Source organism: Macrobrachium nipponense, chromosome 6, assembly GCF_015104395.2.
Source record: "Macrobrachium nipponense isolate FS-2020 chromosome 6, ASM1510439v2, whole genome shotgun sequence".
NCBI classification, from domain to species: Eukaryota; Metazoa; Arthropoda; class Malacostraca; order Decapoda; family Palaemonidae; genus Macrobrachium; species Macrobrachium nipponense.
This window is the reverse complement of record NC_061108.1, coordinates 36,393,355-36,421,266: the sequence shown is the minus strand read 5'-3', so window position 1 is coordinate 36,421,266 and position 27,912 is coordinate 36,393,355. Positions and strand designations below refer to the sequence as shown.

The 27,912-nt window shown below is 38.8% G+C and overlaps 1 protein-coding gene across 1 annotated transcript; it reads left to right on the top strand.

Annotated features, from left to right (window-relative positions):
• The first annotated feature begins 301 nt into the window (after positions 1 to 301).
• On the top strand, positions 302 to 27,546 carry LOC135216156 (uncharacterized). The gene is made up of 3 exons (XM_064251268.1): positions 302 to 528; positions 648 to 826; positions 17,157 to 27,546. Exons 2-3 carry the CDS (start codon positions 706 to 708, stop codon positions 17,939 to 17,941), a joined length of 906 nt encoding a protein of 301 aa, XP_064107338.1. The 5' UTR covers positions 302 to 528; positions 648 to 705; the 3' UTR covers positions 17,942 to 27,546.
• The last annotated feature ends 366 nt before the right edge of the window (positions 27,547 to 27,912 follow it).

The following is a 27,912-nucleotide window of genomic DNA, read 5'->3' as shown; positions in this document are numbered from 1 at the left end:
AGGAGTGAATGCATGTTAAATGATAAAATTCAGCCAGGGTGTTCTTTTTTTTCTAGTCATAATGCACATTAAAGGAAGCTCGCTGATCATACTATTGTACTACCACATTCTACAAATCGATAGAGTACCCAGAACATGTGCAAGAATACACAAAACATGCATTGCAATCATAGCACTGTTTACTTATACGAAGGAAAATCCTGACCCCTAGGTTTTAACGGGTGCGATAACAGTTTGCCAAATGCTAAATTTCCTTTATCATAATGGAGTCTTTTATACAACTAGAAATTGCGTGTCATCCTCCTCAATCAATAGCGGAATGCCAGAGTTCAATGTTTCGTTGTCTCCTTAATATATTTTAAAACCCATAGTAAAACCAAGGAAAGCGTGACAGAATCAGCATTTCATTAAGGATATGGTAGAATCTTTCCACAGGAATGCAAAACATTATTCCACCCCAAGTAGTAAAACCAGCCATCTTTGTTTGTTTACTTAGTTCACTCAACGAATAAGACCGTACTGAGTAAGGTAAAGAACCCCTATCCGTCTATAATGGTATACTTGATGAATATATATCGTTATTATGAAATTGTACTCTGTTTAGTGTTTTGTCACAAGTAGTATTGACTTTCATCCGTTTGTTGTAGGAGCACAAGAGAGGCAGCCCTAGAATATTTAATGTGATCTTGGCGGCCTATAGAGAGAATGGCAGATGAGGCCGCAAGACGACGTGAGCTTCGCAGACGACGCATTTTAGAAAATGCTGAGGAAAGAAAGAGGAAGATTTTTGGGACATCCTCAAGTGATATCGTCGATACCACTAAAGGTAAATTTAAGAGAGACCAACAGTTGGCGGTAGATCTAGGTAGTATTACTACCTAGGTAGGTACTACCTAGGGATCTACCTAACCTCATCCAGTCCTTAAGGTAACAATCGAGTGGACTAGCTGCGGCCACCCTAACCTTGTTGGGACCCACCGTACTTTTAACACGTCCTGACATCGGGGATGGCCCCCAGTCACGAGTCATAGGTCGTGGGATCAACACCTCGAGACACGATCATGAGACTTGTGCTGATGCCCATCTCTGGTGTCAATACGTGTTTAAAGTATTTTTTCTGAATGTGGGTCTGAACACAATTAAGGTAGCTGCAGCTAGGGTAAAAAACCGCATGGTACAGGGGTGGACCATGTACAATCAATGTGTACAACCCCAAGAAAAGTACATTATAACGCGTCCTGACAATGGAGTAAAGGTTTTTAGCTCTGTTTCTCACCAACAACAAGTCACGTCTGATGCCCATCTCCAATGTCAGGACGCATTAGGGTAGAACATCACAGCAGCCAAACAGGCCACCTACAATCAACACCTAGCCACCCTCCGAAAAAGTACATTATAACGCGTCCTGACACTGGAGATGGGCATCAGTCGCGACTTGTTGTTGGTGAGAAACGGAGCTAAAGACTCCTTACTCTCCTTTCGAAGTAAGTATTTTTCCTCCAAAGTTAGAAATTAAGGCCAAATTTTAAGATTTAAACAGAGGGTACTGAAAATGGCGCCCACGGCAGTGAAAATCTCACCAAAACGCTTTAGAATTTTTACTTACAACTAAAAATGTTTCGAAGATTGACGCCATCTCGATGTTTACGGAGTCGCTTGTGTCAACAAACTTTCCATTTCCTGTGATAAATCCGCACACTCACGTACCCACAAGACGCTGGAGCACTTTTATCACACAATCGAAAACAACGATTTCTCACAACAACAAGCAGGCGTAAACAGCTTTGTTTGGGTAGAAAGATGACGAGAAAGCGCTCTTGGCTAATTTTAAATAAGTAGTAAAACATCAATATTTTACATATTTATGATGATTAATTTGAATATATTCGTTATTGAAAAAGTAACTCGACTCTGACTTAAATTTAAGTAATTATTTTTCTGAATTAGAACGTTTCTTTCAAGTTCTGTATTATGACGTCACGACATCTTGACTTTCGTACCTATTGTAAATAATTGCTATACTCAACTGTCATTGCAGAACAGTTTACCAGTTATTCATGCAGATTGTTATCAGCTATACATGTAATTGTTATAATCGTAATGCGCATATATATCTTTATTATTTACTTTTTGGATATATGAAGATGTTTTACTGCTGGATTATCGCCGTAGTGTGACGCAATCGTTTTCGGTCCATGGGCCTCTGTCTGTTTTCGCACCATAAGAAATTATGGGGCCGAATTTGCAATGACCAGAAAAAGGTTGTTAAAAAGAGGAAAGTTAGCATTGAGGGGCATATGTTTTGACTGAGAAAAATACAAATTTATTCAATAGCTAGCTTGTAAAAAATACTTGGTTATAAAAACTTGATTGACAACTAAGCAGCATGTCTACTATGGGTTTCAGAGACAGTGCAAGCACGTTTTTGGGCAATACCTATTTCTGTAACGAACACTCGTACAGAACGAGATTTTGCTATAGTGCATTACACCCAGTGCCGTAATTTTATAAGGGTATCGTGAATCACTAATCGTAAAGAATAACGACACGTTGTCCATGTACCAAGAGACAAAAACTCCATTATGCAGAAATGGATACGAAACACGCGTATAAAGCTCCACCTACCCCCCTCTCCCCCCCCCCCCCCTCCACCGCCATCCCTTTTCTTCTTCGTTCCTCCGCCTTCCTTTCTCTCTCTCTCTCTCTCTCTCTCTCTCTCTCTCTCTCTCTCTCTCTCTCTCTCTCTCTCTGTTGCCATTCGGTATGTGTTGACCCTCCAAACTGCAAACATTAAAGGTTACATTTATTTCTGGCATACGATTATTAAAGAAATTCAAAATACTAATAAGACTGAAATCAATGAAAGTGCTAGCAAAAACAAAAAAAGCAACAAAAAAAAAAAAAAAGTAGTCGTTCCTCTATGCACTTTTCCGTATTCATTCCTCTATGGTTTTCGGCAGCCAGATGTACGAAAACGTTAGAACATTTGAAGTTTTATCTACTTTAGAAATATCTGTAATTTTTCGGGGTAATTTGGTTGCAAAAAAGGGATAATATACATGAATTAAATCAAAATTTTTAAATAACAAAGTAAATTTAAACTAAATAACGAGTAAAGTAAACAATTTAGGGAATAAAACTTTGCAGTTTCGTCGTCTGTCGTCGTCTGCTGTTCGTAATTGTGTTTATGGCGCGCGCGCTTAGAAACCAGGAACAGCAACGGGTTTAAAGTGCAATGTGGAGTGAACTGAGACCAAAATGTGTATAATAACAATCAAATAAGCACTGTGGAGTTTCAGTTGTGATGGCAGTAAGGATAAAAACCGCCGATTACAAGGTAAGAATGAATTCAGTTCAAACCATAACCCCGGGAATAACAAGTTTCATACTTTCACTAATATAGGCAACAAAATGTTGTTTTATTGTGCTGATTACAACTGCAATCTTGAGTAAGATCAATAAACGTTACATACATACGCTAACATTGTTCAAATGAGTGCTGGGAAGGCTGGGGAAAGATGGTGGCCGTCACTGATGAGAACCGTCCATGCAAAACGTAGCCGCCATATTGGATTTCAAAACTGCCTTGAAAACATATTTTTACGAAGAGCTCACATTCTTATTTTAGTTCGTATGGGGCTTTCATATATCACAATATGTTGACGAAAACTCAGTCCTTTTAAATGGTATGCTTAGAGTTGCAATTGTATTCATGTTTCACCAATTAAATATCGAGTGAAATAAGACCCGTCTACCGTGATGAGGGTTGGCCTGTCGTGATGTTTTCCCCCTATAAATGTACTTTTTTTTGGGGTTGTACACATTGATCGTACATGGTCCACCCCTGTACCATGCAGTTTTTTACCCTAGCTCCCTCGGCTGTTCACCCTAGTGCCCTCACCTATCCATGTGACCTCCCCACCCCCCCCCCCCCCCCCCACCCCCCCCCCCCCCTCCAAGTGACATTGAACATCTTCATGAAGCATAACTTAAGTGGAAAGTTTTTGATCAAACAAATAAGCTACCATAGCCTAGGCTTATACCCAAGGGTAGGTACTAGGGTAAACAACCGAATGGCCACATACAGGAGCGCACCCACCTTCCAAAAAATACTTTAACACGTCTTGTAACCCAGGGTAGACATTAGTCAAGAGCCAGCGTTCATTGAAGCAACACCTTGAGACATCTACTTTCCTCTCGAAGTAAGTGTTTTCTCCCAAGTTAAACACCAGAATAAATTGTGAGTTGCATAAATTTATTACATAGGGTAAACAACCGCAAACGATCCATCGTCATCGCATGGCCAGGCCTTATTCACTCGGTATTTAATTGGTGAAACAAGAATACCATTACAACTTTAAGCATACCATTCAAAAGATTGAAGTTTCGTCAACATAATGTGATATATGAAAGCCCTATACAAACTAAAATAAGCATGTGAGGTCTTCGTAAAATATGTTTTCAAGGCAGTTTTGAAATCCAATATGGCGGCTATTGTGTGGCTGCCCAGTCTAATCACGGACTGTCCACCATCTTTCCCAGCCTTCCCAGCACTCATTTGAACAATGTTAGCGTATAGGGTAAAACACCGCATGGTACAGGGGTGGACCATGTACGATCAATGTGTACCACCCCCAAAAAAATACATTTTAACGCGTCCTGACACTGGAGATGGGCTTCAGTCGCGACTTGTTGTTGGTGAGAAACGGAGCTAAAGACCTCTACTCTCCTTTCGAAGTAAGTATGTTCTCCACAGTTAGAAATTAAGGCCAAATTTTAAGATTTAAACAGAGGGTAGTGAAGAGGGTGTACACTGCAGTCCAAATCTCACCAAAACGCTTTCGACATTTTTACTTACAACTCGAAATATTTGGAAGATTGACGCCATCTTGAAGTTTACGGAGTCGCTTGTGTCAATAAACTTCCCATTTCCTGTGATAAATCCGCACACCACTTGTACCCACAGACGCTGGGGCACTTTCATCACAACAATCGGAACACGGAAACTTACCAGCACATTTGTTAGTAAACAACTGTTTTGGTAGAAGACGACGACGAAGCGTGCACTTGGATAATTTTTTAAATAAATAGTAAAACATCAATATTTTACATATTTATGATGATTAATTTGGTAATATTCGTTATTGAAAAAGTACCTCGATTCTGATTCAAATTTAAGTAAGTATTTTTTGGAATTAGAATGTTCGTTTAAGTCCTGTAATATGACGTCACGACATCTTGGCTTTCGTACCTATTATAAATAATAGCTTTACTCAACTTTCTTGCAGAACAGTTTACCAGTTATTCATGCAGATTATCAGCTATTCATGTAATTGTTATAATCGTAATGCGCGTATATATTTTTGTTATTTACTTTTTGGATATAAGAAGATGTTTTACTGCCGGATTATCGCCGTAGTGTGACGCAATCGTTTTCGGTCCCTGGGCCTCTGTCTGTTTTCGCACCATAAGAAATTATGGGGCCGAATTTGCAATGACCAGAAAGTCGTTAAAAGAGGAAAGTTAGCATTGAGGGGCATATGTTTTGATTGCGAAAAATACAAATTTATTCAATAGCTAGCTTGTAAAAAATACTTTATACAAAAAACTTGATTGACAACCAAGCGGCATACCTATTATGGGTTTCAGAGACAGTGCAAGCACGTCTTTGGGCAATACCTATTTCTGTAACGAACACTCGTATCACAACGAGATTTTGCTATAGTGCATTACACCCAGTGCCGTAATTTATTAGGGTATCGTGAATCACTAATCGTAAAGAATATTGACAGTTGTCCTTGAACCAAGCGACAAAAACTCCATCATGCAGAAATGGATACGAACGTGTGAAAAGCTCCACCTACCCTCTCCCCCCCTCCACCACCAACCCTTTCCTTCTTCCTTCCTTCGCCTCTCTCTCTCTCTCTCTCTCTCTCTCTCTCTCTCTCTCTCTCTCTCTCTCTGTTGCTATTTGGTATGTGATCCCTCCAACCTGGGTATAAGACTTACACAAAACGTGGAAATTGGTGAAATTAGGCTATGTATTGGAAGTATATATACATAAATATTAAAGCAATTTTATCATTATTGCATTACTATGACAACTAGAATTCATGGAAACAGTTTATAATAATGAATCGGCGTATGTGTGAAGCCTCCACTAATGTGGCAACGATGATTTTGCCATTCTTAGCATGCAACATTAAAGGTTACATTTATTTCTGGCATACAGTTATTAAAGAAATTCAAAATACTAATATAGACTTAAATCAATGAAAAGTGCTAGCAAAAACAAAAAAGCAAAAAAAAATATATATATATAATCCACTTATCCGTAGTCGTTCCTCTATGGTTTTCGGCAGCCAGATGTACGACAAGGTTAGAAACATTGGATTGTATCTACTTTAGAAATATCTGTAATTTTTTTGGGTAATTTGGTTGCCAAAAAGGGATAATATACATGAATTAAATTAAAATTTTTAAATAACAAAGTAATGTTGAACTAAATAACAAGTAAAGTAAACAATTTAGGGAATAAAACTTTCAGTTTCGGCGTTTGCTGTTCGTAAATGTGTTTGTGGCGCGCGTGCTTAGGAACCAGGAACAGCAATTTGTTTAAAGTGCAATGTGGAGTGAATTGAGACCAAAATGTGTATAATAACAATCAAATAAGCACTGTGGAGTTTCAGTTGTGATGGCAGTAAGGATAAAAACCACCGATTACAAGGTAAAAATGAATTCAGTTCAAACCATGACCCCGGGAATAAAAAGTTTCATACTTTCAGTAATATAGGCAACAAAATGTTTTATTGTGCTGATTACAACTGCAATCTTGAGTAAGATCAATAAACGTTACATATGTACGCTTGGCTTGTTTTCTTGTATCTTTTAAAGTCTTGTAGAGCCAAAGACTGCCTCTTGCTGTACAAACGCTTATTGGTCCTTTAACCGTCTATAGTAGGAGGTTCGCTTTCTTTCTCTTTCCTGTGCGGAAATGAACTCGAGACTAACAGACATGCCGATGAGTTTCATTCTAGCTTGTTGAGTTATTACCTTTTACTTAGCTACGTTGTCTCGTCTCTGCGACTGCTTAGAGAGGTGGAGATGCCAACCCAGCAATTTCGTGAAGCCAGCTTCAGGGTTTGTCGCCAGTGGGAAGAAGACAAGTAACTCATTGCTGATGCTGCTGGGTAATGTCCTCATGCTTATACTCTTGGTTTGGACGAAGTGAGAACACTGCTTCCTGTCTGATTATGCCGCTTGGTTTAAGGCGATAAGGGATTATCTATAGGTAGTGTTGTTGTATACCTTCGGGGATAAGTGCAGACTCAGGTTCTGGGATATGGACAGTTGCAACCTCCTAATGTGCATGGAGAGGCATGGGACCAGTACATTACATGGTGAAGGGCAGTTGTGATTCTTTATTGGTTGTCCTCCACTGGTTACTTGTTGGTTTTCTAGCATGGTTTTAGTGCTTTTCCAAAGAACAGTCAGACTTGTGGTACACATGCAGAATGTATTCCACTTACCAATACATCCACAGTCATGCAAGTTCCTTCCAGATGTTTTTACAAGAAGGTACTGCTGTTAGGTGCACTTTGTTTGAGTTAGTGTGCAGACCTCTATAAGTTTTGTAAGGGACTTTGTTGCCCATTGGTGGATGGTGACTTTAGGAGCAAGACACTTCTACTGAATCAGTGATTCAAGTTGGCCAACTCTGTAAACAGTATTCCATAGGCCAAGACCTGATGCTTCTCCTGGCCCAATTTCTATGCATTATATTTTTAATTATCTATATCCCCATTCTTATCTAGTGATGTGGGAATGATCCCCATTCTTATCTAGTGATGTGGGAATTAAACTTAATCATGTATGCTTGTCGGTCAGAGATGAATAGGCACATGCTGCTTGAAGAATTTTAAGCCAGAAGGAAACTTCCTATATGGTAAGGGCTTTTCCTTACTGCAGGGCCTCACTGGGGATTTTTTCAGATAATCATGCTCAATTGATGTTGTTAGCGGACTTCCGAGGATCTTCAGAAGCAATGTTAACGGCCTCTGAGGGAGTCCGCATCAAGTTCGATATGAAATCAATAAAAAAAAACTTATCAACACAAACAGGTTTGAAACTGGGGATATGGAATATAGAAAGAAACAACTAACAACAAACAAATTTTATTTTTTACAGGCTTTACTAACAAAGGTGGAAATGCAGAATGGGTTATCCTTCCTTTAATTTTACCATAAAAAGATAGAATCTTACACTGCGTGAACGGGGGGAAACAGTGATGGTTAATAGAATACTTGCTAAACAAGTTTGGTCACTTTTGAAGAAAGGTGGCTTCATAATGTTAGATCGGGTCGATTGAGGAACGTTCCTTCCTTGACTATCCGAATTGCAGAAACTAATTAATCTTCTTGTAAGGCAGGAATTCTCCGCCCCTTTTCTTCTCCGAAGTTCTGCTCAACCGTTAAGTGGACAACTCGGCCGTCCACACCGGTAAGAAACACTAAGACCAATATCCCAAACCAACCTCCTCGAACAACTTCTGATTGATTGATAACTGGGGGTTCCGTCGGTTCCTTTTTCCTCGTAATCTCACGGAAGATCTCTGCATGCTGCTGATCTCATCACTGGATAATCTGATCTGTGGCTCTCCTGTGACTAACTGGTGGGATTCTCTCCTTCTATCGATCACATGCTCTCGCCAAAGTTTTGTTCGTCGTATTTATACGGGCGCTCTGGGGGCGAAGGCCCTACGGCGGACGTCACAGACTCCCCGATGGTTTCTGAGACATTCATAGGTGAATCTAGAACGGGAGGTATTGCATCAAAATCGCGGCGTTTCTCCCTGTAATATTGGGCGCATTTTTGCGCATCCACAACACGCAAACCCCCGACGATTTCCAGAATAAACCCACGAAGATAGGCGCCTCCATACGGGCGCGAAAGCCTCCTTACTGACCGACTTCTCAGAAAATGCCGTTCGCCTTTCCTTTATCTTCCTTTGCTATGAAGCAATTACCATCATGCACGCTCACCCCCCCAAAAGAAAAAAAAAAATGACAATCAATTGATTTTAGTTTTTTTTGTTTTTTTTCTAAAGAGAAGCAAAAATTAACAAAGCAGCGGGGAAACCAATTCTGTCATAAAGCTTAAATCCAGTCAAACACGCACACTTCCCCACACAACCACTCACTCGTGCGATAACCAAAATAAACGGCTATTAGGTCTACTCATTCTGAGAAAATCTCTAAAGAGGCCTATCAGCCTAATACATTATCCTTCTCTCTTACTTTTTCCTTTTTTTCCGTTTTCTGAAACTCTGATTAAAACTTATAAATACTAAAATACCCTCTTGTTTGGGTTTTTCTCAAAACTAATTCTCACTCAGTCAACACTGTTTACAATGGGCGGAGGCCCAATGGCACGGGGCGTTGTCTTATAATTCTGAAGCAAAATTACGTTTACTGGTTTTGGCTCCTGACTCTTAACGCCCACATTAATTCTTGATGCTATATATTTCCCCTCTCCTCTAACACTGAATAAAGACCTTCATACTTATAAGGTAAAAATGGACTTTTCTCCTCGCCGAACTAGTACTAAAACCCTTTATTGCTCTTACACACCAAACTTCTCTCTTTTGGCTGCTAAATATCAGCAGGTTTTTCTTCAGTTTCCTTTCCCTCCCTTTACTTCCGTTCGGGTTTTCCTTTCGCCTAATTGCCAAGACGCTTTCCCGTTCTCCTCCGCAAGCTGGCCCAAACCCAGCTCTTAGATTGTTTTTGAATAATTATCAAGATTAGTTCATAACAATCATCTCTTACACCCTTACTTCTAGACAAAGTTCCGAACCATATTTATAAATACAATTCTCAAGAAAAGAAATAAGCCTACTGAATGGAACTATTACACAACTGAACTCTGGGAATTAACATGAATCCGGTTTTCCTTTCCCGGCAATTTGACTATTCCAAGACAGCTTAAAACATATCTCGTTTACATCCATTTTTCATTTTAGGCCTAAAGGCAACGCCCTACTAATACAATTGAAAGTTTTATTTTACTCACCCAAATGTTCTTGCTCATCATGTTTGCCTAACTTCAAAACGTAGTTCACCGAAACTTCCTAGGAACCTACTAAGTTTTTCTGTGATTTTCTCCTTTAATTTAATACCTGACTTAGGACCGAAGATGAAACATAACTTCGTCCATTACACAAACAAAAGTTTTCCTTATACACAATCATCGAGAAGCATCCATCGCTCATATTCAAAAATTCGGGCTTTAGTGTCCCTCATCTCCTCTCCTGCAACTTGACTACTTATCCTTAATCCAAAACGTTTGAGGAGCCTAATTTCATACACCCGTAACTAGTACGAGATACCAGTACATTTACTACGTTACTCTCGACAGCTACGCCTTCCCCTTGGCTATTCACCTGTCCAACCTCAATAGAGCCCCGGGTCTCTCAGCCACGCTCATGCTAAGATCAACCTCGCATACCTCTATCACACCTCGTTCGAGAATCCACGAACCTCACTCACGTTCTGAATCCAACGAACTCACAACTCGTTTCGAATCACCACGAACTTACCATCGTTCGAATCCACGAACACAACGAGGACTACACCTCGTTCAATCCACGGAACAAATTTTGAATCGTAGTCTATGTCTGTATCTAAACCCACCCCACCTAGTTTTACTACCTATTTCAGTGCAGGCCTAGGAATATTCCTCACAACAGGATTCACATTCTTGGATAATAAAGCTAAGTCTTACTTACTGACAATAAATGTCAACGCCTTCAATGGGCAAACCTGTCCACACCTGCAAGCTTTACTTCTCCTTGGACACTACCTGACGTTTTCTAAATTCAACTTCAATAAAGGGACAAAGAACCACAAGTGTTTATGGAAATCCCACCTAACCATTAACTTTCTCTTCCATATTGATGTTTCTGCCCTGTTCGGCACACACACCTCTTCGAATAAGGTTGAGACAGCCAGCCCTCCCCTGTGGTCTCGAAGCACAAGACCCACTCTCTCGAATCTACTCCTCCAAGAGAGGGGAAACTAATACGCCTTCCCGACAGAAACTTCACCAAAAACCTTTCCTAGTTTCTCTCATCACAAATCATCCCTACATTGATGAAAGGTTAACTAGCGATACTTGGTTTCTTACCGTCCTTTCCTTTCTACTGGCAACAATTCCTCGCTAAATGCCCTTTCCCACCTTACCATCCGGAAAACCAAGTTAAATTCTGAGCCCTATATGCCATTCTACTCTTACAAACCTTAGACGTATGGACCATGGTTTTTCCGCATGTTAACAACCGGAATATTCACTTTTACATCGCATTGCTATTACTAGGACTGGAAACCTTGACTGATTTGTAACTCTACCAGACGAAGAAGGACTCATTTCGTTTCTTACTAACACTCAAGAAATTATGGAGGTAGACTATATTTCGTCCATGCTAAGCCTAGTTGCTCCTGCAAAAGAAAAATACTTTCTTCTCGCCTATCCTCTATATAAAGTTTAATCTCAACGGGGATACGTTACTCTTTGAAGTTTTCCTAACAACATTAAAGTTCCTTCAAACTATCAAAATCCTCAACTTTAGCAGAAAGTTTAACCAATCCAAAAACAGCCTATCTAACTTCTTAACCGTATTTCTATCATACGTAATATTTTCAATCCTTTCTCAAATGTTTCTAATTTCCTACGGCAGGCACCCACCTCTGGTACTAACCTATATGCGCTAAGAATGGTTTCTTTCACCGATAAATCGTAATTAGCACATTCCTCCGTTAGACATGGCCACGATACACAGTAAGCCGCCCTAACCACTTCAAAACTAGACGTGCAAATATAAAAGTCCGACGTTCTTAGGAGAACCCTACTTGTTCCATTAAAACCTTCTCAAAACACATGAAATAATGGTCGTTAACAACTCTTCCTTCAATCAAACTTTGTTTGGCACTAATTTCCAACACTGCACTAATACCTAACGTATCAGCTTTCGTTTCGTTCTCCAGCCTGACCCGACTGGCATACGTTCTTTCTCTATTCTCTTCCTGCTTCATGCATACGTACTTTCTACGTCTCTCTTCCTGCTTGAGCATTAACGAACATTTCCTGTCTCTTTGCTGGTATTTTCATTAACTTTTCTCTTTCTTTCTTTTTCAACCCATACCTCACAGAGATCATTCCCATTCTAGACCCTAGTGAGCTTACCTGAACTCAATAAACTCCCTGTTTCACATTCTTTCTATATCCTCGCCCTGTTTCAATCTAGTTGAAGTGTTGATAAAGCCTAGGTCAGGTCCGCCACAAAATTATTACGGACTGTGAGATCTCAGAGACAATGTTACGGTGTCCAAAATATCCTGGAAGGGGTCCGACCACAATGTTACGGCCTCTGAGGGGAGGTCCGCTCAGGTGTTCGAAGAGAAATAATAAAAAATAATTATCTGACAACAACCAGCTGAAACTGGGGATATGAATATAGAAAGAAACACTAACAACCCAGAACAAATGTTTATTTACCAGCTTACTAACAAAGGGTAAATGCAGAATGGTATCTCTATTTACATAAAAAGATAGAATCTTACACTGCGTGAACTGGGGGAAACAGTGAGGTAATAAGAAAATGACTTGCTAAACAGTTTGGCAGCTTCGAAGAGGTGGCTTCAGAAATGGTAGATCGGTGATTTGAGGACGTCCTCTTGGACCTCCGAATTGGCAGAAACTAATCTTCTTGTAAGGCGAGGAATTCCTCCCCTTTTCTTCTCTGCAAGTCCTGCTCAACGTAGAAGACAACTCGGCCGTCCACCCAACCGGAAGACCGACTAGACCAATATCCACCAACTCTCGAACAACTTCTGATTGATTGATAAACTTATTCGTCGTTCTTTTTCCTTTTTCCTTCTCTAGTCCTCACTTGGAAGATCTCTGCTGCTGCTGGATCTCTCACTGGATCATCTTGGATCTGTGGCTCGCTGTGACTAACTGGTGATCGCTCTTCTACGATCACTGCTCTACCAAAGTTTCTGTTTTTCGTCGTATTTTAATACGGCGCGCTAGGGGCGGAGCCTACGGCGAACGTCACAGAGGAAAGACTCCCGAGGTTTTCTAGACATTCATAGTTGGAATCTTAGACGAGGTATTGCAATCAGAAAATCGCGGCGTTTCTCGCCCCGTAATATTGGCGCATTTTGTTTTTTGCGCATCCCGACAACACTGACCCCGACGATTCCAGAATAACCCACGAGAAATAGGGCGCCTCCAATTACTGGGCGCGAAAAAGCCTCCTTACTGCCGAACCGTCCTCGAAAATTGCGTTTCTCCTTTCCTTTATCTTTCCTTTGCTATGAGCAATTACCAGCACAGATGTACAGTGTCCATCGTAAGAATTACAACTTACAAATAAACGTTAATTAAATTTGTAAGTTAATCCAGAACCCATCTTTGGCTCCAAGGACTGTAGGAGGGATTCTGTAACCAAAAACTGTCCCATTTTGTTCTTAAGCCTAACTCCAGGTTTTTTGGTCTCTTTTCCCCTCTGTCATGCAACACAACAAGGCTTACATTACACTTTCATACAACATAGAATGGTCCAACACTACACCTGGTAAAACTTTTTTTTAGGATGTTTCAGGGCAGTGGGTAAGACATCAGAAATGCTTAGGCAGGTTTATTCCCGGTCCAGAAACAAAGTCTTTTGTGGGAAATTGGGCTGGCTTTGAGTAAAATGAAACAACATTTGGTTTTGGATCCTATTCATTCTGTGGAAGGAACATGGTTTTTGGCCATTGGGGATTTCAGAAGAACAAACTGGTCCTACAACGGACCTTTACTATCCGTAAGTTCGGTCCACTTGGTGTGGGATTTAAAGGAGGCTCTTATTTAGACTAAGCTAGCGATGTTGACCATCGCCGAATGATTAATTACTTCTTTGATGGGCCTCAGCATTTGAGCAGTTGGATGTTTCCTTAAAATTTGGCCTAATGTCAGACTCATAGGCCTGCCTCCCCGTATCTACTTTGAAAATACTATTGAGTCAATTTTTAAGTTCAAGAATTAGTGTCTCCTGTAAGAGCCCTTGGTAGGCCTACAGGACAAAAATGATTTTCAGCAATTTCCAATGCTCTCGTAGATTGTCTCATTCTTACCGTTAAAAGGGAAATCAAAACTCTGCTACACAATTGCCATTACACTTCTATTAACTTAGGCATCTCCTTACACTGCTTGTGAGAATTGTTAGAATAGTCACCCCTCCCAAAATAAGATTTTCAACGTTTAACATAGGGATCTGTCCTTAATTGAAAAACTGCAGTTGGCCTTGGGTCAGAAGCAGTGGTCCTATGTTTATTGCTGAGTGGGTGCCATTCTAGAGGAATTTTCAGTACCTGGAACCTTGTCGAATGTCAATGTTTTTCTGTTTAGTGATAATAAGACTTTTCACTGTCTACTTCCAAAGTTATCGTTCCATACGGACTTTCCTTGGTTTATGCATCAAGTACCTTTTAGATCTTTGCTGATGGACCAGCACTGTAAGGTGTTAGAGATTTGAAGCCCCTTCATAGCTATATCAGTCCTCTCTCTGGAGTTTAGTTCCATTTTCTTGGCCGAGTGCATTTCGCGCCTTAGGCTACCATTCTGGTGGTCCCGACGTTTCATTCTCAGCATGGCCAAACGCTGACCCAGAAGGAATTTATTTTCTGGTGATTCAGAAATTAATTTTCTCGATAACAATGTGGTTTTCGGATTCCCACCCCCAATAAGCTGTAGGTCCCGTTGCTAGGTTAACCAGAATTGGTTTCTTAGTCACGTAAAAATATATCTCAATCCATTTCGGGCCAGCCCTAGGATAGCTGTTAATCAGCTCAAGTGGTCTGGTAAAACTAAGAATATACTTTAACTTTCTCTCTGGAGTTTATTTTAGATACTGGTTCTAAACTTTATCTGATTTACTATGAAACCTTTTATTTAGCACTAGCAGCAGTTAATAAATTGTCAGCACGCCCTTTCTTTAAGGCTGGTGTAAAGGTGAATGCTAGTTTTACCCTTTATTTTATGCCTTAGAGCTGAGGGTGATGTTAAGGCTATGCTTTACAGTGCCCTGTAAGAAGAAAAAATCCAATGTAACCCCCTTAGTGTGGGGTAAGAAGAGGTAAACTTCTCTATCTTGTTGGTGGGGCATTTAAAATTTAATCAGATAGGTTAAACCATGGAAACTTTGTTTTTATTCATCCTTTAGCAACCCTTGAACATCTTTGTCGAAGGTTAATCATGGAAGAGCAAGGCGAAAATTAACCTTTTGGTTTTGTGGTTTTATTTTAGGAAACATAGATGTCGTTTAGGTCAAAGGTTAAGCCCTGGAAAGAGGCAAAATCAACCTACTATGTTTATTTTGTGGTTTTTAGAAAACCTAGCTGTCTTTACCAATTGGTTAACGCCCTTTTTTTTTTTTTTTTTTTTTGGGGAAAAAAAATGGCCTAGGATAACTTACTTTTTGTTTTGTTGGTTTTAGAAAACCTAGATGCCCTTTGTTTCCAAATGGTTAGAAGCTTGAAGGCAAAGTTAACTTTTTGGGGGGGGTTTTATGTTTTTAGCAAAACCTAGAATGTTATTTGTGAACGTTTTAGAAAAACCTAGATTGCCCTTTGCCATGGTAAGTTTTGAAGGCAACAAAGTTAACTTTTTGTTTTGGTGGTTTTAGAAACGCCCTAGAATGTTATTTGTGGAATGTTAAATCCTGGAATGAAGGGCAGTTAATTAACCTTTTTTGGGTTATGATTTTTAGAACATAAATTGTCTTTGTTAAGGAACACTGAGGTCCTTCTGTTGACGTAATTGACTAGCTAATGCAATGAAGAAACTAGGTCCATATCTTCTTTCTACCTTTATTGAAAGTAAATCATTCCATAATGTGAGGGAGTAGTTTTTTTGTAACTTCATTTAGTGTTAAGTCAATTTGTTGCTCCAGAATAGGATTGGATGTGGCTTCCAGTCAAGCAAGTTAACAATTTCAGATTTTTACCCGCTCACTTACCTTCAAGTAATACAGAATTTGGTGTTTGAAAACATTTAAGCGCCTTAATCCACCCTACCTAGTAGTGGGTAGTCTTTTTCCAGAACTCTGGACAAATCAAAAAGGGGCCATTCTGTAGGCTCTTTTGTTTTCAGTCCCAGATTTTAATATTTTTGGGGAACGTGAAGGTTACCAGAAATTTTGTATAGGAAACCTTACCTGTTTATTATCGTAAAGGTATTTATTTGAGTTTTGAAGTGACTTCGTTTATACGGTCTCTTGAACCCAGGCACGGCGGGGGTTCCCCTCATAACGAACGCTTGCGTTTCAGTTCTGGCTACAAATCGAAGCAGTTTTCTCCGCAAGGCTGATCTTTGCTGCATATGTATGAGAGCCTTGCTCCCTGAATGGAATCCAACTTCTGGTTGGTAGTAAAGTCCACCCCCAAGGATTCCAGATCAGGTGAGAATAGTTTTGGATTTTTCATACAAGAAACCTTTAGATCTCGAATGGCTAAGCAGATTTATTTTGTGTAGGCTTCACAAATAACCCACCATTCCTCTTCTTAATGTGGGTAATCAGCTAACTTGAAACAGTAGGTAAGATTCATCTCAAATAATAGAAATTGTTTTCATAATAAAATTTATTATTTTGGGAGACTTTACCTACTGTTAAAGTAAGACCCACCCCCCAGCCCTCCCTAGCCAACTTAGTGGGCTTGTCAAGGTGGAATTCTGACAAGAGCTAAAACATTCCGAAACACTACCTGATGGAGAATAGGTAAACCTAGACAGTTCATCCAGGCAGCCATTCCGATTTTTTGTTTGAAATCTGCCGACTCCGCCTAGTCGGCACAGAGAATATAGCTAACTTTAACAAGTAGGTAAGTATCCAAATAATAAATTTTAAAATTTTTTATTGAAAATTTATATTTTTTGCATATTAGTTGTATTATAGGTGGTAAAAATTTGGAAGTGGAAATACTTTATTTTAATGAGGGCCTTATGGAGTCAGCACCCCCCTTAATTTATTTTATCCAAATGGCCGATGAACCATTTTGTTTTTTTTGCAAGTTCTATGAAAGAATTTAAATATATTTTTTCTTATGTCAAAACAGAGAATGACCAGCATAAATCTGCAACCATCCAGGATGATGCAACATCCTTCTTAAGCAATTCTTCTCAGAAGGAGGAAGAGGGAAGTAGCAATGATGTAACCTGTGCACAGGATACAAGGACAGCAACAAATATAAGTGACTTTCACTTACAGAATTCTGTTGTAGAAAATAATTATGAGACTGAACATAATCCACTTAATTTTAGAACTGAAAATGGGATAGATTCTGTACCTGAAATAGCTGAACATATAAGAAACATTAACAACCTGATGGTAAATAGTGCTGGTAATTCAAATTTCACCACCACTCCAAGCCGAAAGGTTAATAGTTGTGACGTCCAGTCAGCCACCTTGGTTGGGGCTCTCAGTACACCCATTGTGCCTGTTATTCTTGCCTTATTTGTATGTATTTTACTAAGTGTAAAACTTGAATATGTTGTGTCCAATAGCATTGCTTTACCATTTTTGCTGTGGGAAGCTCATCACATGTGGTGCATGAGACATGTCATTGAAGCCTCATCCCAAGGTGTGGGAGGCCTGTTAGGGCTTGCTCTTGTTTTGTGTGGGGTACAGCAATCAGCAGTAAGGAAGATGATGCAAGTATCAACTATTTTTAGGTGTGTTTTTGAAGACTTTGCTTTTTACATCTTGACTGTTGTCATTTGGTACTGGATAATTGGACTTCCTGGTTCAGCTCATTCAGCAAAAGATATTGTGGAAACAGAGAATAGTTTTATGAGCACTGCAAGTGAAGATAATACCTATACTAGTATGGAAGAATTTTAGTGCTTGAAAGTTTATTGCTATTGTGCCAATCCTGTTATTTATGCTTTGCCTTACAATAAGAAATGCTATATCATTGTACATAAGGGGTTTATTTCTTTTGTTACAACTAATGACAGGATGTTAATGCTTAAATAAATATATATTTAGATATATATGATCATAGATACTGTAAACCAACTTTCTTCTTTGACAACAAGCTTTCCCAAATTTATGAAAGAAATGTACTTGTCAAAGGTTTGTAGAGGTCATAAATATTTTTCCTTGTATATATTCGACAATAGATAATGCAAAGTACTATACTGTACAATCATATGCCTTGACTCACAATTACATTTGCAATTGAGCTGTAGTGTAACAACATTTCTGTTCCACCAAAAGCAACCACAGATAGTAAGAAAGGTACATCTGCATGCTTTTCCATGCTTTTAATATTTTTCTTTGGTGACTAACTTTAAACTGTATTAATTTTTTTCTTTGGTGACTAACTTTAAACTATATTCATTTTTCCATAGGCATTACATACATATATTTACATACAATGCATTTATATATGAAAAGTTTTATGTTTTTAATGCTGATATAGTTTATGCATCTTGCATTTTAGTAAAAAGAAAACTAAACAGTTGAAAAATTTATTTATTTCCTTGTACAGTACAGTCTTGACTACAAATTTGCTTCAGGGGTTTCAGGGCCTTGTGAAAGTTTCTTATACATGGAAGAAGTTGGTATATAGTACTTTATCACACACACACATGCATGTATAGTCAATTTTGTCATTTGATGGTCCGCACATAAGTGCAAATGTAAATGTAACCAGCCTACGTAACATATCCATTTCACAAGTTTTTTCTCCACAGTTGATTTTGTGACAGTGCCTCAATTGCTTGTGTGATGTTTTTAAGTTGTGAGTGCTGAGTTTTTCATTTTGCTTTTACATCTAAATATTTCTGTGATTTCCTCAGGAGCCCCTAAAGGCTAGAAATTTGTGTAACCTTTATCAAAACTTCCCAGGGATTGGGTTTTGGAAGAGCCAAATGCTTTGTAACATGGGAACTTTTACAGCTATCACCCTTTTTGGGCATGTATTGACTTTGGCCTAGAGAAAGGTAGTTTTATGGGCTCTTCTGGTTACGGTGATTGCCAAGGTATAGTGTAAGAAATAAGTAGAGAAAGAAAGAAGTTGTGTAGTTGAGGATAAAGAATGGAAAGAGGGTAAGAAGAGAGAAAATAGGAGGTACAAGTTTTTTGAAGTCCATTGATCATTGTAATACCAGAATAAATCTGGGGGAGAGAAAGAGAGACAGTATAAGCAATATTTAAAAAAAATTGGGGGGATCCTTTTTATTTGGTATTTGACTGACTTCTGTTTGGACAATTACTTTTGCAAAATGTTGATGCAGATTAGTTTATTATTTCATGACATAAGCCAGAGGAATTTATTTATAGTTTGATTCCATAATCATCGAGTTACAGGATGCTCAGAATCTGACTAAATTCCCTTGTCCCTGGGTTAGTTTGGCTAGTAGATTCCTTGAACTTGGCACAAGTTAACTTAGTTCTTGCTTGTATACTTCTTGAATTTCAATGTTTTGCTCCTCCAGTCTTTAGAAGGTAAATGGTATCCTTCCAGCTGTTGCTTTCACCTCTCTATATTTTTATTTAATTCTATGAAAGTAACTCCAAAGATCCAGACATTATTTTTTACTTTTTGTATACTTTACAATAATGAGTTTCGTATCCAGAATCATTGGGACCAAGAGTATTCTGATTAAATCCAGAATTATGAGGACCAAGAGTGTTCTGGATACCTGATGTTTATCTTGAAGCATCACCGAGGTTATTTCAGACTTGCCAAATTTTTAATGGTGAAAAGTCATATACTTGATTAATAGGAAAAAGACTATACACATTAGGAGTATTGAAAATATTAAGGGAACTTAGTGATATGTGGTAAAGAAAGCTGAACATACCTGAGCCTAACAAAGCAGTCTGTCATATACCTATAAGCTTTATGAATTATGTATATCATACATATAGGTATGGACTGCATATGAATTCATTTAAAAACTTCAAGAAAAGTAATGCAGTGATTTGTAAATGAAAAGGTTATATATTTTATTCTCGTGTGTCTGGAATCCTCATTGTAGGCTAGTGTAAACTATGCATAGCCTAGACTAATGTATAACATTTCATTATGGAAGAACCATATTGGATGATGAAGGAAAGCAACTGAATGAAGAATACAGTCAGCAATTTAATTTAGTAATTAACAGTAAAATGAAAAGTCAAGTGTGCTTAATTCCCTGGACTTTTGACAGGTTTTGAAAGCAGATTAGGTTATCCCAATTAACTTAGCTTTATGGATAAGTATTTGATGCAGGGATAAGGTGGCCTACTTTTTAAAGTAGTAAAACAAGGTTCATAAGAATTGACTGAAGTGGTTATTAATAGGAAATATATTTTGTTAAAATTAAGAGACTAAATGTTTTACTGATAATAGTTGAATTAAGCCTAAAACTGGTACAGTAGACTACTATAACAATTAAAAGTTTTTTTTTTTTTTTTTTTTTTTTTTTTTTTTTTTTTTTTTTACTAGATTTCAGACGGCAGAAATCAAGTCAAGTAGCTATATTTTACTCGGCGTTAGCAGTTTTCTTCCTTACAGTATGGACATTTAATTACTAGTAAGGTTTTTAGCATAAACTTAGCTTTATGATAGATTATTATTATTAAAACAGCCATCAAAGCAAAGGAAAATCTAATCATCAAATTATCACTATCATATTTGTTATCAATCACCATACAGTGGGTAAATCAGCAAAGAAACCGTAAATTTCTGTGATTTAGCAGCCTATGTGTCATCTGCAGGTAACTCACGTCCACTTGTAACTACAGTCAGTAATACCATATATTAAAGATATGGTTTAGCTAAAAAAATTTATTATTATTATTATGATTGAGGTTTTATTATATTACTACGTATAGTACTTTGGAGCCATGTAAACTTTCCATAAGGGTTAGTTGTGCAATAACAATTGTGGATGATGTTTATGTAATTTTTCTGGCTGTAAATAATTCTTTTATTGGCCAACAGGCTTTATAACCTCCAGATAACTGTTTCCAGATAGATGAAATCTGGATACAAGGCACTTCTCTGCATTATTTTCCCCTTGATGCTTGCTTCTTTGGAAAATCTGCTGTGGACATCTGTTCATAAAATTCAGATTTATATTCTCAGAAAATATTAAATGCATTTTGCATGCAGCTGTATATGTGTATTAGTCATCTGATTAAATGCTGAGCATGCTACTGTCAAGTGTTTGTAAAAACTTTAGGCAACAAACATTAAGATTTTATAGTTTTTGTATTCATCTTAATAAATATTTCTCTTCAACTGGTAGATAATGGAACATACGTACTCCCAAAGGATGTGGAGATATATTGCTATCAGTGGTTTTACTATCTCTTTATTTCAAGATGCAAAAGGCCATCAACAGTAAGTGCAATGAGGTAATAAGATTCAAAGAGTTACAGATACATAAAGAAGGGAGCAGTTTTGAGTTTAATGGAAGTCTGGGCAAAATTAGTTTTTATTGGTCAGTTGCAATGCCAGTATGTTCTTGCTGCATTGTGTCATCCTTGGTTTTATTTATTGGGGAGGTTGAGGAGTTTCTGATGGTTTGGCGGGCATAACAATTTGCTGAGGTGTTGGGGGCCAGACTTTTCATCCGTTTGGATTCCCCTAGCTCTGTCTCTCATTGGCATTTGATTCCGATTGGTTTTTAATGTCTCTCTTTGTCTCTATGCCCTTCATAAGCTTTTGGTTTTTGCCTATTGCTCAGTTCTTTTCTGCCAGTTAACAACTGAACTTCAGTTGTTGTTATCCATATGATGAAGTATTTATTATTTTGGTAGCATTCACACTATTTCTAGATACCTTACGTCTATTTAGACCTGTTTTTCACTGATTACGACATTATTCCTGATTATGTCTAACTTTAGACATTGGCTTCCTTATTTTCAATGCATGTACTGAAGAAGAGGAAACTTTGGTGATCTTTCACCATCTAGAAATCTGTGCTCATCTTTTCACCTTTGGATTATCATCTTTTACCTCGAGCCACAGTGCAGGCAGTCCCTGGTTATTGGCGATGGTTCTGGTTTCGCCAAGGTGCCGATAATCGAAAACTGCCGTTAATCGAAACTCGGCCAAGTTTCAGTTGATTGCACCTCTGTTAGGTATATTATGTCGCCATAACTCTATTATCAGCACCTTATGGTGCCAGTAACCGAAACTTGGGCAGTTGTGGCACCACAAATCACCAATTTTATGACGTACAACAAGCGCCTTAAAACCGGGTCGCCATTAACCAAGTCCGCTGATAACCGGGGACTGCCTGTACCAGAGATAGCCTCAGATCTTCAAAAGAAGTCTACTCAAGATCTTCTGGCTTAGTCAGCCAAACATCCCAAGGAGCCAACCTCGTTTGGTGCTAAGACTGTCTCTCCTCTTCAACAGCAGCCTTTTTGTGGCAGTAGGGCAAAATTCCAGCCCAGACCTTGCTCAAATGAGCACTCAGTCCAACAGATTAAAAATGCCCCTCAAAACCTTCCTCTCATAAGCGAAGATCCTGTCCTCTCTCATAAGTGAAGATTCTGTCCTTTGTGTGCCAGTGGGAGCCAGACTTCTCCATTTTTGGGAGGAATGGAAAGCCAGAGGTGTAGAGCAGTGGAATTCAATTGTGCTGAAAGAGGGCTACTTTCCATTCAGGGGGAATCCACCCTAAGTGTTGACACCCATTGCATTGACAGGCTACTAGGTAGGCTTAGAGCGGTGCTCAACCCTTATGGAAGAGGTCTCATCTCTTCTCAAGAAAAGAGCAGTAGAGGTGGTCGAGGATGTCAGCACAGGTTTTTTATAAATCAGTTTGTGGTCCCCAAGTCGTCCGGGTGTTGGAGACTTGTCTCAATGTCAGCGCCCTAAGTTTCTTCATTCAGAAAACTAAATTCAAGGTGGAAATGAACCAGTCAGTTCTGTCATCCATTCACCAGGCCAACTGGATGGTAATCGTCAATATGCAGGACTCCCACTTCCATGTCCACATACATCTGGACTCCAGGAAATACTACCTCAGGTTCATGTTTCAGGGAAGTGTCTTTCAGTTTGAGGCTCTGTGCTTCAGCCTCTCTACAGCTGAAGTTTTCACTCGTGTTCTTGCCCATCTCGCGAAATGGCTCCACCTCATGGGCATCGACGTCTTCCTATACCTAGATGATTGGCTTCTTCACTCTCCTTTAAGAGCACAGTGCATAGAGAACCTATGGAAAACCCTCCTCTTGGCCCAGGAGTTGGGTTTACTCATTAACCTATCAAATTTCAATTGACTCTGACTCAAGTAATTTTCTATTTGGGGATGACAATTGTCTCTTGAGTTTTAGAGCTTTTTCATCCCCCAAAAAGGATCCAATCGTGCCTTCAGACGGTCCATAGCATCCTCTCTCTCCTGTTCTGTTTGGCTAACAGGTGGGTGAGTCTTAGGAACCCTCTCATCCATCGAGAAGTTCGTCAGTTTAAGAAGACTGCATGAAGGTGCTGCAGTTCTTCCTGAAGGCCAGTTGGAACAAGAAAAAAACACCTGGACTTGTTTGTATTTCCCCCAGAAATCAAGGACTGGTGGTGGTGGCTTTCAGAAAAAGGCTTTTAGAAGGGAAGTTCCCTTCCTTTTAGCCCCAACCTAGCCTTGTACTCAAGACATTTCATATCTGAGGTGGGGTGCCTTTTCTGGAAGACATGGAAGTTTCTGGGATTTGGTCACCAGAAGAGAGGAACCTTCATATCAACATAAGGGAATTGATGGCTATACGTACATTTAGGTCTTCAGTCATTTGCAAAAGTGACGTTCAACAAGATAATAGTGGTCCATTGGGACAACAACACCGCTCTGTCCTATGTAAAGTATCAGGGAGGTACTCGCTTCTTCTCCCTCTACAAAGCAACAGACGACATCTTTTTTGGCAAAGAAGATAGGGATGAGATTCATTCACGGCAAGTTGAGTTTGTTAGTGGACGAGCTAAGTCATCGCAGGCAGGTCCTGCCCACGGAGTGGACTCTAGCTTCACAGGTATGCTGTTGATACACCTTTTTGCAACATCAAGGAACCATTGCCTCCTGTTGTTATGTTCTCCATCTCAGGGCTCTCTTGCATGGGCGACAAATGCCATACTGCAGGATTGGTCAAACTTGGACCTGTATGTCTTCCCACCATTCAGCATGGTCAGGGAAGTTTTAAACAAGTTTTTTAACTCGCTACAGTGCTTCAATGACCCTAGCGACTTTTCTGGTTCCTGGACCTCTTCAGACTTCGGGTGGACTTTCCATGACTTGCCACAGAGATCAAGTCTTCTCAAAGAGCGATATTTCCAACGATTCCACTGAGGTCTGTCTGCTCTTGTTCTGACAGCATTCAGACAGTCAGCAGACTTGTCAGAGTGAAGGGTTTTTCAAGACCAGCTGCAGAGGAGATTGCAAAGTGTAGATGCCAGTCTTCTTCTAGGGTCTACCAAGCTAAGTGGGCAGTATTTAGCAGCTGGTGTAGAAGACATACTGTCTCATCTAGTCAAACCTCTGTGACACAGATTGCAGATTTTCTGCTTTTTCTTGAGGACTTGCAAAGGTTTATCTTTTGCTATCATCAAAAGATACAAAGCCATGCTAGGTTCTGTATTTAGACACAGAGGCCTGGATCTAGGATCTAATCAGGATATCAGCGATTTGATCAAGTCCTTCGACTCGGCAAACCAAAGTAAGACGGACTCAGTCACCTGGAATCTGGATGTTATCCTCAGGTAGCTTTTAGGTCCTCCATTTGGGGCCCTTCACTTCATCTCTCTTTAAGAGACTTGACAAGGAAAACTTACTTTCTTGTTGCTTTGGGTATAGCCAAAAGAGTCAGCAGTTACAGGCCAAAGATAAAATTATGAGTCTGATTCCCCCAAGGAGATGTGGTCTGCTCTTTTATCTTGGATTTTCTGGTGGTTTTCTTGCTAAGAACAAGACTCCTTCTAAGCTCTGGCCCCATTCTTTCTTTCATCAAGAATTTGATAGACATTCTTGGTGTAGAAGAAAGATCTATTTGTCCAATAAGGGCATTGAGGTATTACTTGAATTGGACTGAGAAGATCAGAGGTCCCTCTAGTAACCTCTGGTGTTCCATTAAAAATTCTTCTCAACTGCCTTCCAAGAATGCAATGTCATTCCTTTTAAGAGCTGTCACTACCTCATTGACTTTTAAACATGTGTCCATATCTGCAATTCTTTGGTCAACCTTTTTGGAAGTGTAACTCGTGTTTGTGATGCATTATGTACAAGGAGTGGAGACTGTTCCAGAACGGTAGTGTCCTGGGTCCATTGTCTGTGACTGGCATGGTATTGGGGAACAAAGCATAATAGTTATTCACCTATTGTCCATCACTTTGCCTGTATATTGGCTGTTGAGTCTTGGGCAGCCTGGGGTTCATGTACCTGGAATACCAGTATTTTATTGGTTTGGTAATGGTTTTTTTTATTTTGTTTAGGTGATGGGTTGTCTGGTTATCTTTTATTATAGCACTGCAAGGGCAAGGGAATTTTTGAAGTTTTGCTAGCCATTGGATAACTCCTTTGCTGCATAACTCCACTGAGGCTTTGCTAGCCATTAGAATACTCTTTCGCTACAAAGCTCCCACTGAAGTAGAGACACTCCATGGCTACACCGCCACGCCACCTCAGGTTAAGATAAGCACCAACCAGAGGCAGTATCTACCTGTAGTAGCTCTCTTACCAGGTAAGGTTACAACAAGCGTTTTAACCAATACTAGCTACCTTTCTATTGCAAAATTCTTTACCATACTGAATTGTTTGGAGTAGAATATGTACATGCATCCCACGTCCTGTCTATATGGGATTCAGCTATGTAATTACTTGATAAGTTACTTATGTATATGAAAATTATATTTCCATAGTAAAATTAAGTTTCATGTATATACTTTCCAAGTAATTACAGAATCAGATCCACCCCTACTCCCCTCTTGTGGAAATACAGCACAAATGAATTGAGCTCTTCAGCTGTTATGTACCTATTCTCCCCTGAAAGTGGATGGGGTTTGTCACCTATACAGAAACATTAGAAGCACTACCACTAATTTCAAAATTTAAGCTGCCGCTCGAGTTTGAAACATTAGCTATGTAATTACTTGGTAAGTATATATGAAACTTAGTTTTATTATGAAAATACCATTTTTCTCATGTCTTAATTATTTTATATTTTGGTTTGATAATGGTTATTTATTGCAAATTTTTTTCTCTCTCTAAAGTGATACTTAATATTCATTTATCATTATTAATAACTTGGGAGATAAACAAGGCAAATAGTGTTAATAACTTCTAATTACATATAGGCAAGCTTACTGTAAAATTAAATTAGTACAAATGATTAGCCCCCCACCCCCCAGACACACACATTTGGTGTTTTACTTTTTTTCCACTTCTTTAATTTTTATGTTAACACCCTGTTCCTTGAGATTTCACTTATTAGCAGAATACCGAACATAGGTGAGCCAATTGATAAGAAGAATGGGTATTTTGGGTATCAAGCATTAACATATGTATGCAGATTTCACAGCAGTATAGTAATGTGTTAATGGCTGTTAGCATACATATTTTGCATATTTTATAACCCAAATTAAGTATTTTACAAATAATCTTAAAATTAAGAGAAAATATATTAACAACATACGCACTTGGTTACATTAGTATTTGCTATAGTTGGCTAGAGAAAAGACAAGTCAATGTAAGGAATGCCACCTTTGCTCTCACAACAAACCTTATCCAGCAGATGACAATAATAGGCTGTGTGTGCATGTGTTTAATATATGAAAAAGACCATAATATTTGCTTGTGCCATGTTGCAAGTATAGATCAATTAATGTGCAATCACTGGCTCCATGTGTACATTATTCAGGTAACATTGCTGCTTTGTGAGGACTGGTGAAGAGGTTGAATGTAATGGCATTTAGTGGCTTATTGGCTCTAGAACACAGATTAATAAGCTGTTAAAGTGTTGTTCTCCACTTGCTAGCTACTGCATCATGGTATCCCTTTACTGTTGTGGCATTCTATTAAGATATATGTGAAAATATTCCATTTTTCTTCTTGGAATGATGATTCTAGTGTATTTGGATGTCTTATGCGGCCACACTTTATTCTCCAGTGTTCAGATCAAAATAATTTATGTTGTTGGAGCTCACATTTTTAGATTTAACTTAAAAACTACCGTATGTTTGAGAGGTGGAGATCAATAATAAGTTAATATATTCTGTGATTTGTATTTTTAACGATTTATATGTTGGATGAAACCCATGTATAAAAGAGTTGCCAGTAAACTATTCACCTTTGAAATATTTTTGTTTACTGTTTTACCTTGAGTATTGTTAATGAGAAATATTGTTTGGCAAAATTGTTATGATTATATTACTGTAAAAAGATTTTTTATTCAGGTTGTTAATGACTGAAATAAATGAGATTCTATTAGGAAGTTATTCCTATAGTATGCTGATGTAGAGCTCACGCTGATGTGTATCATTCTTTGACACCACAGTAGTATAAAGTTGGGTAGCCATCAAATTCACCTCTCAAGTTATTATCAGATATATTTTGTTTGACTGCCAAGAGGTGGAGAGTGCATAGCACTTGAACCATGCAACTTACAAATTCTTCTTTATCTTGTTTCCATCTGTTATCCAGGTGTATTTAATCACTGTTAGCTCTGCTTGAAATCACATCAGCATTTTGATGCTTATGATAATTATCTCCAGTTCAATTTGAAATAAGCTCTCTCAATCAACAACAAATGTGTACTTTGATAGCTACTTCATTCACTTTTTTTTTTTACGTGTATGCTTCTACTTGTTTAGCAAGAATTGTTAGTTACCC

Coding starts and splice junctions, on each gene's coding strand:
- LOC135216156 (XM_064251268.1), top strand. CDS start 706: ATGGCAGATGAGGCCGCAAGACGACGTGAGCTTCGCAGACGACGCATT. Junction 827..17,156: donor TATCGTCGATACCACTAAAG/GTAAATTTAAGA, acceptor ATGTCAAAACAG/AGAATGACCAGCATAAATCT.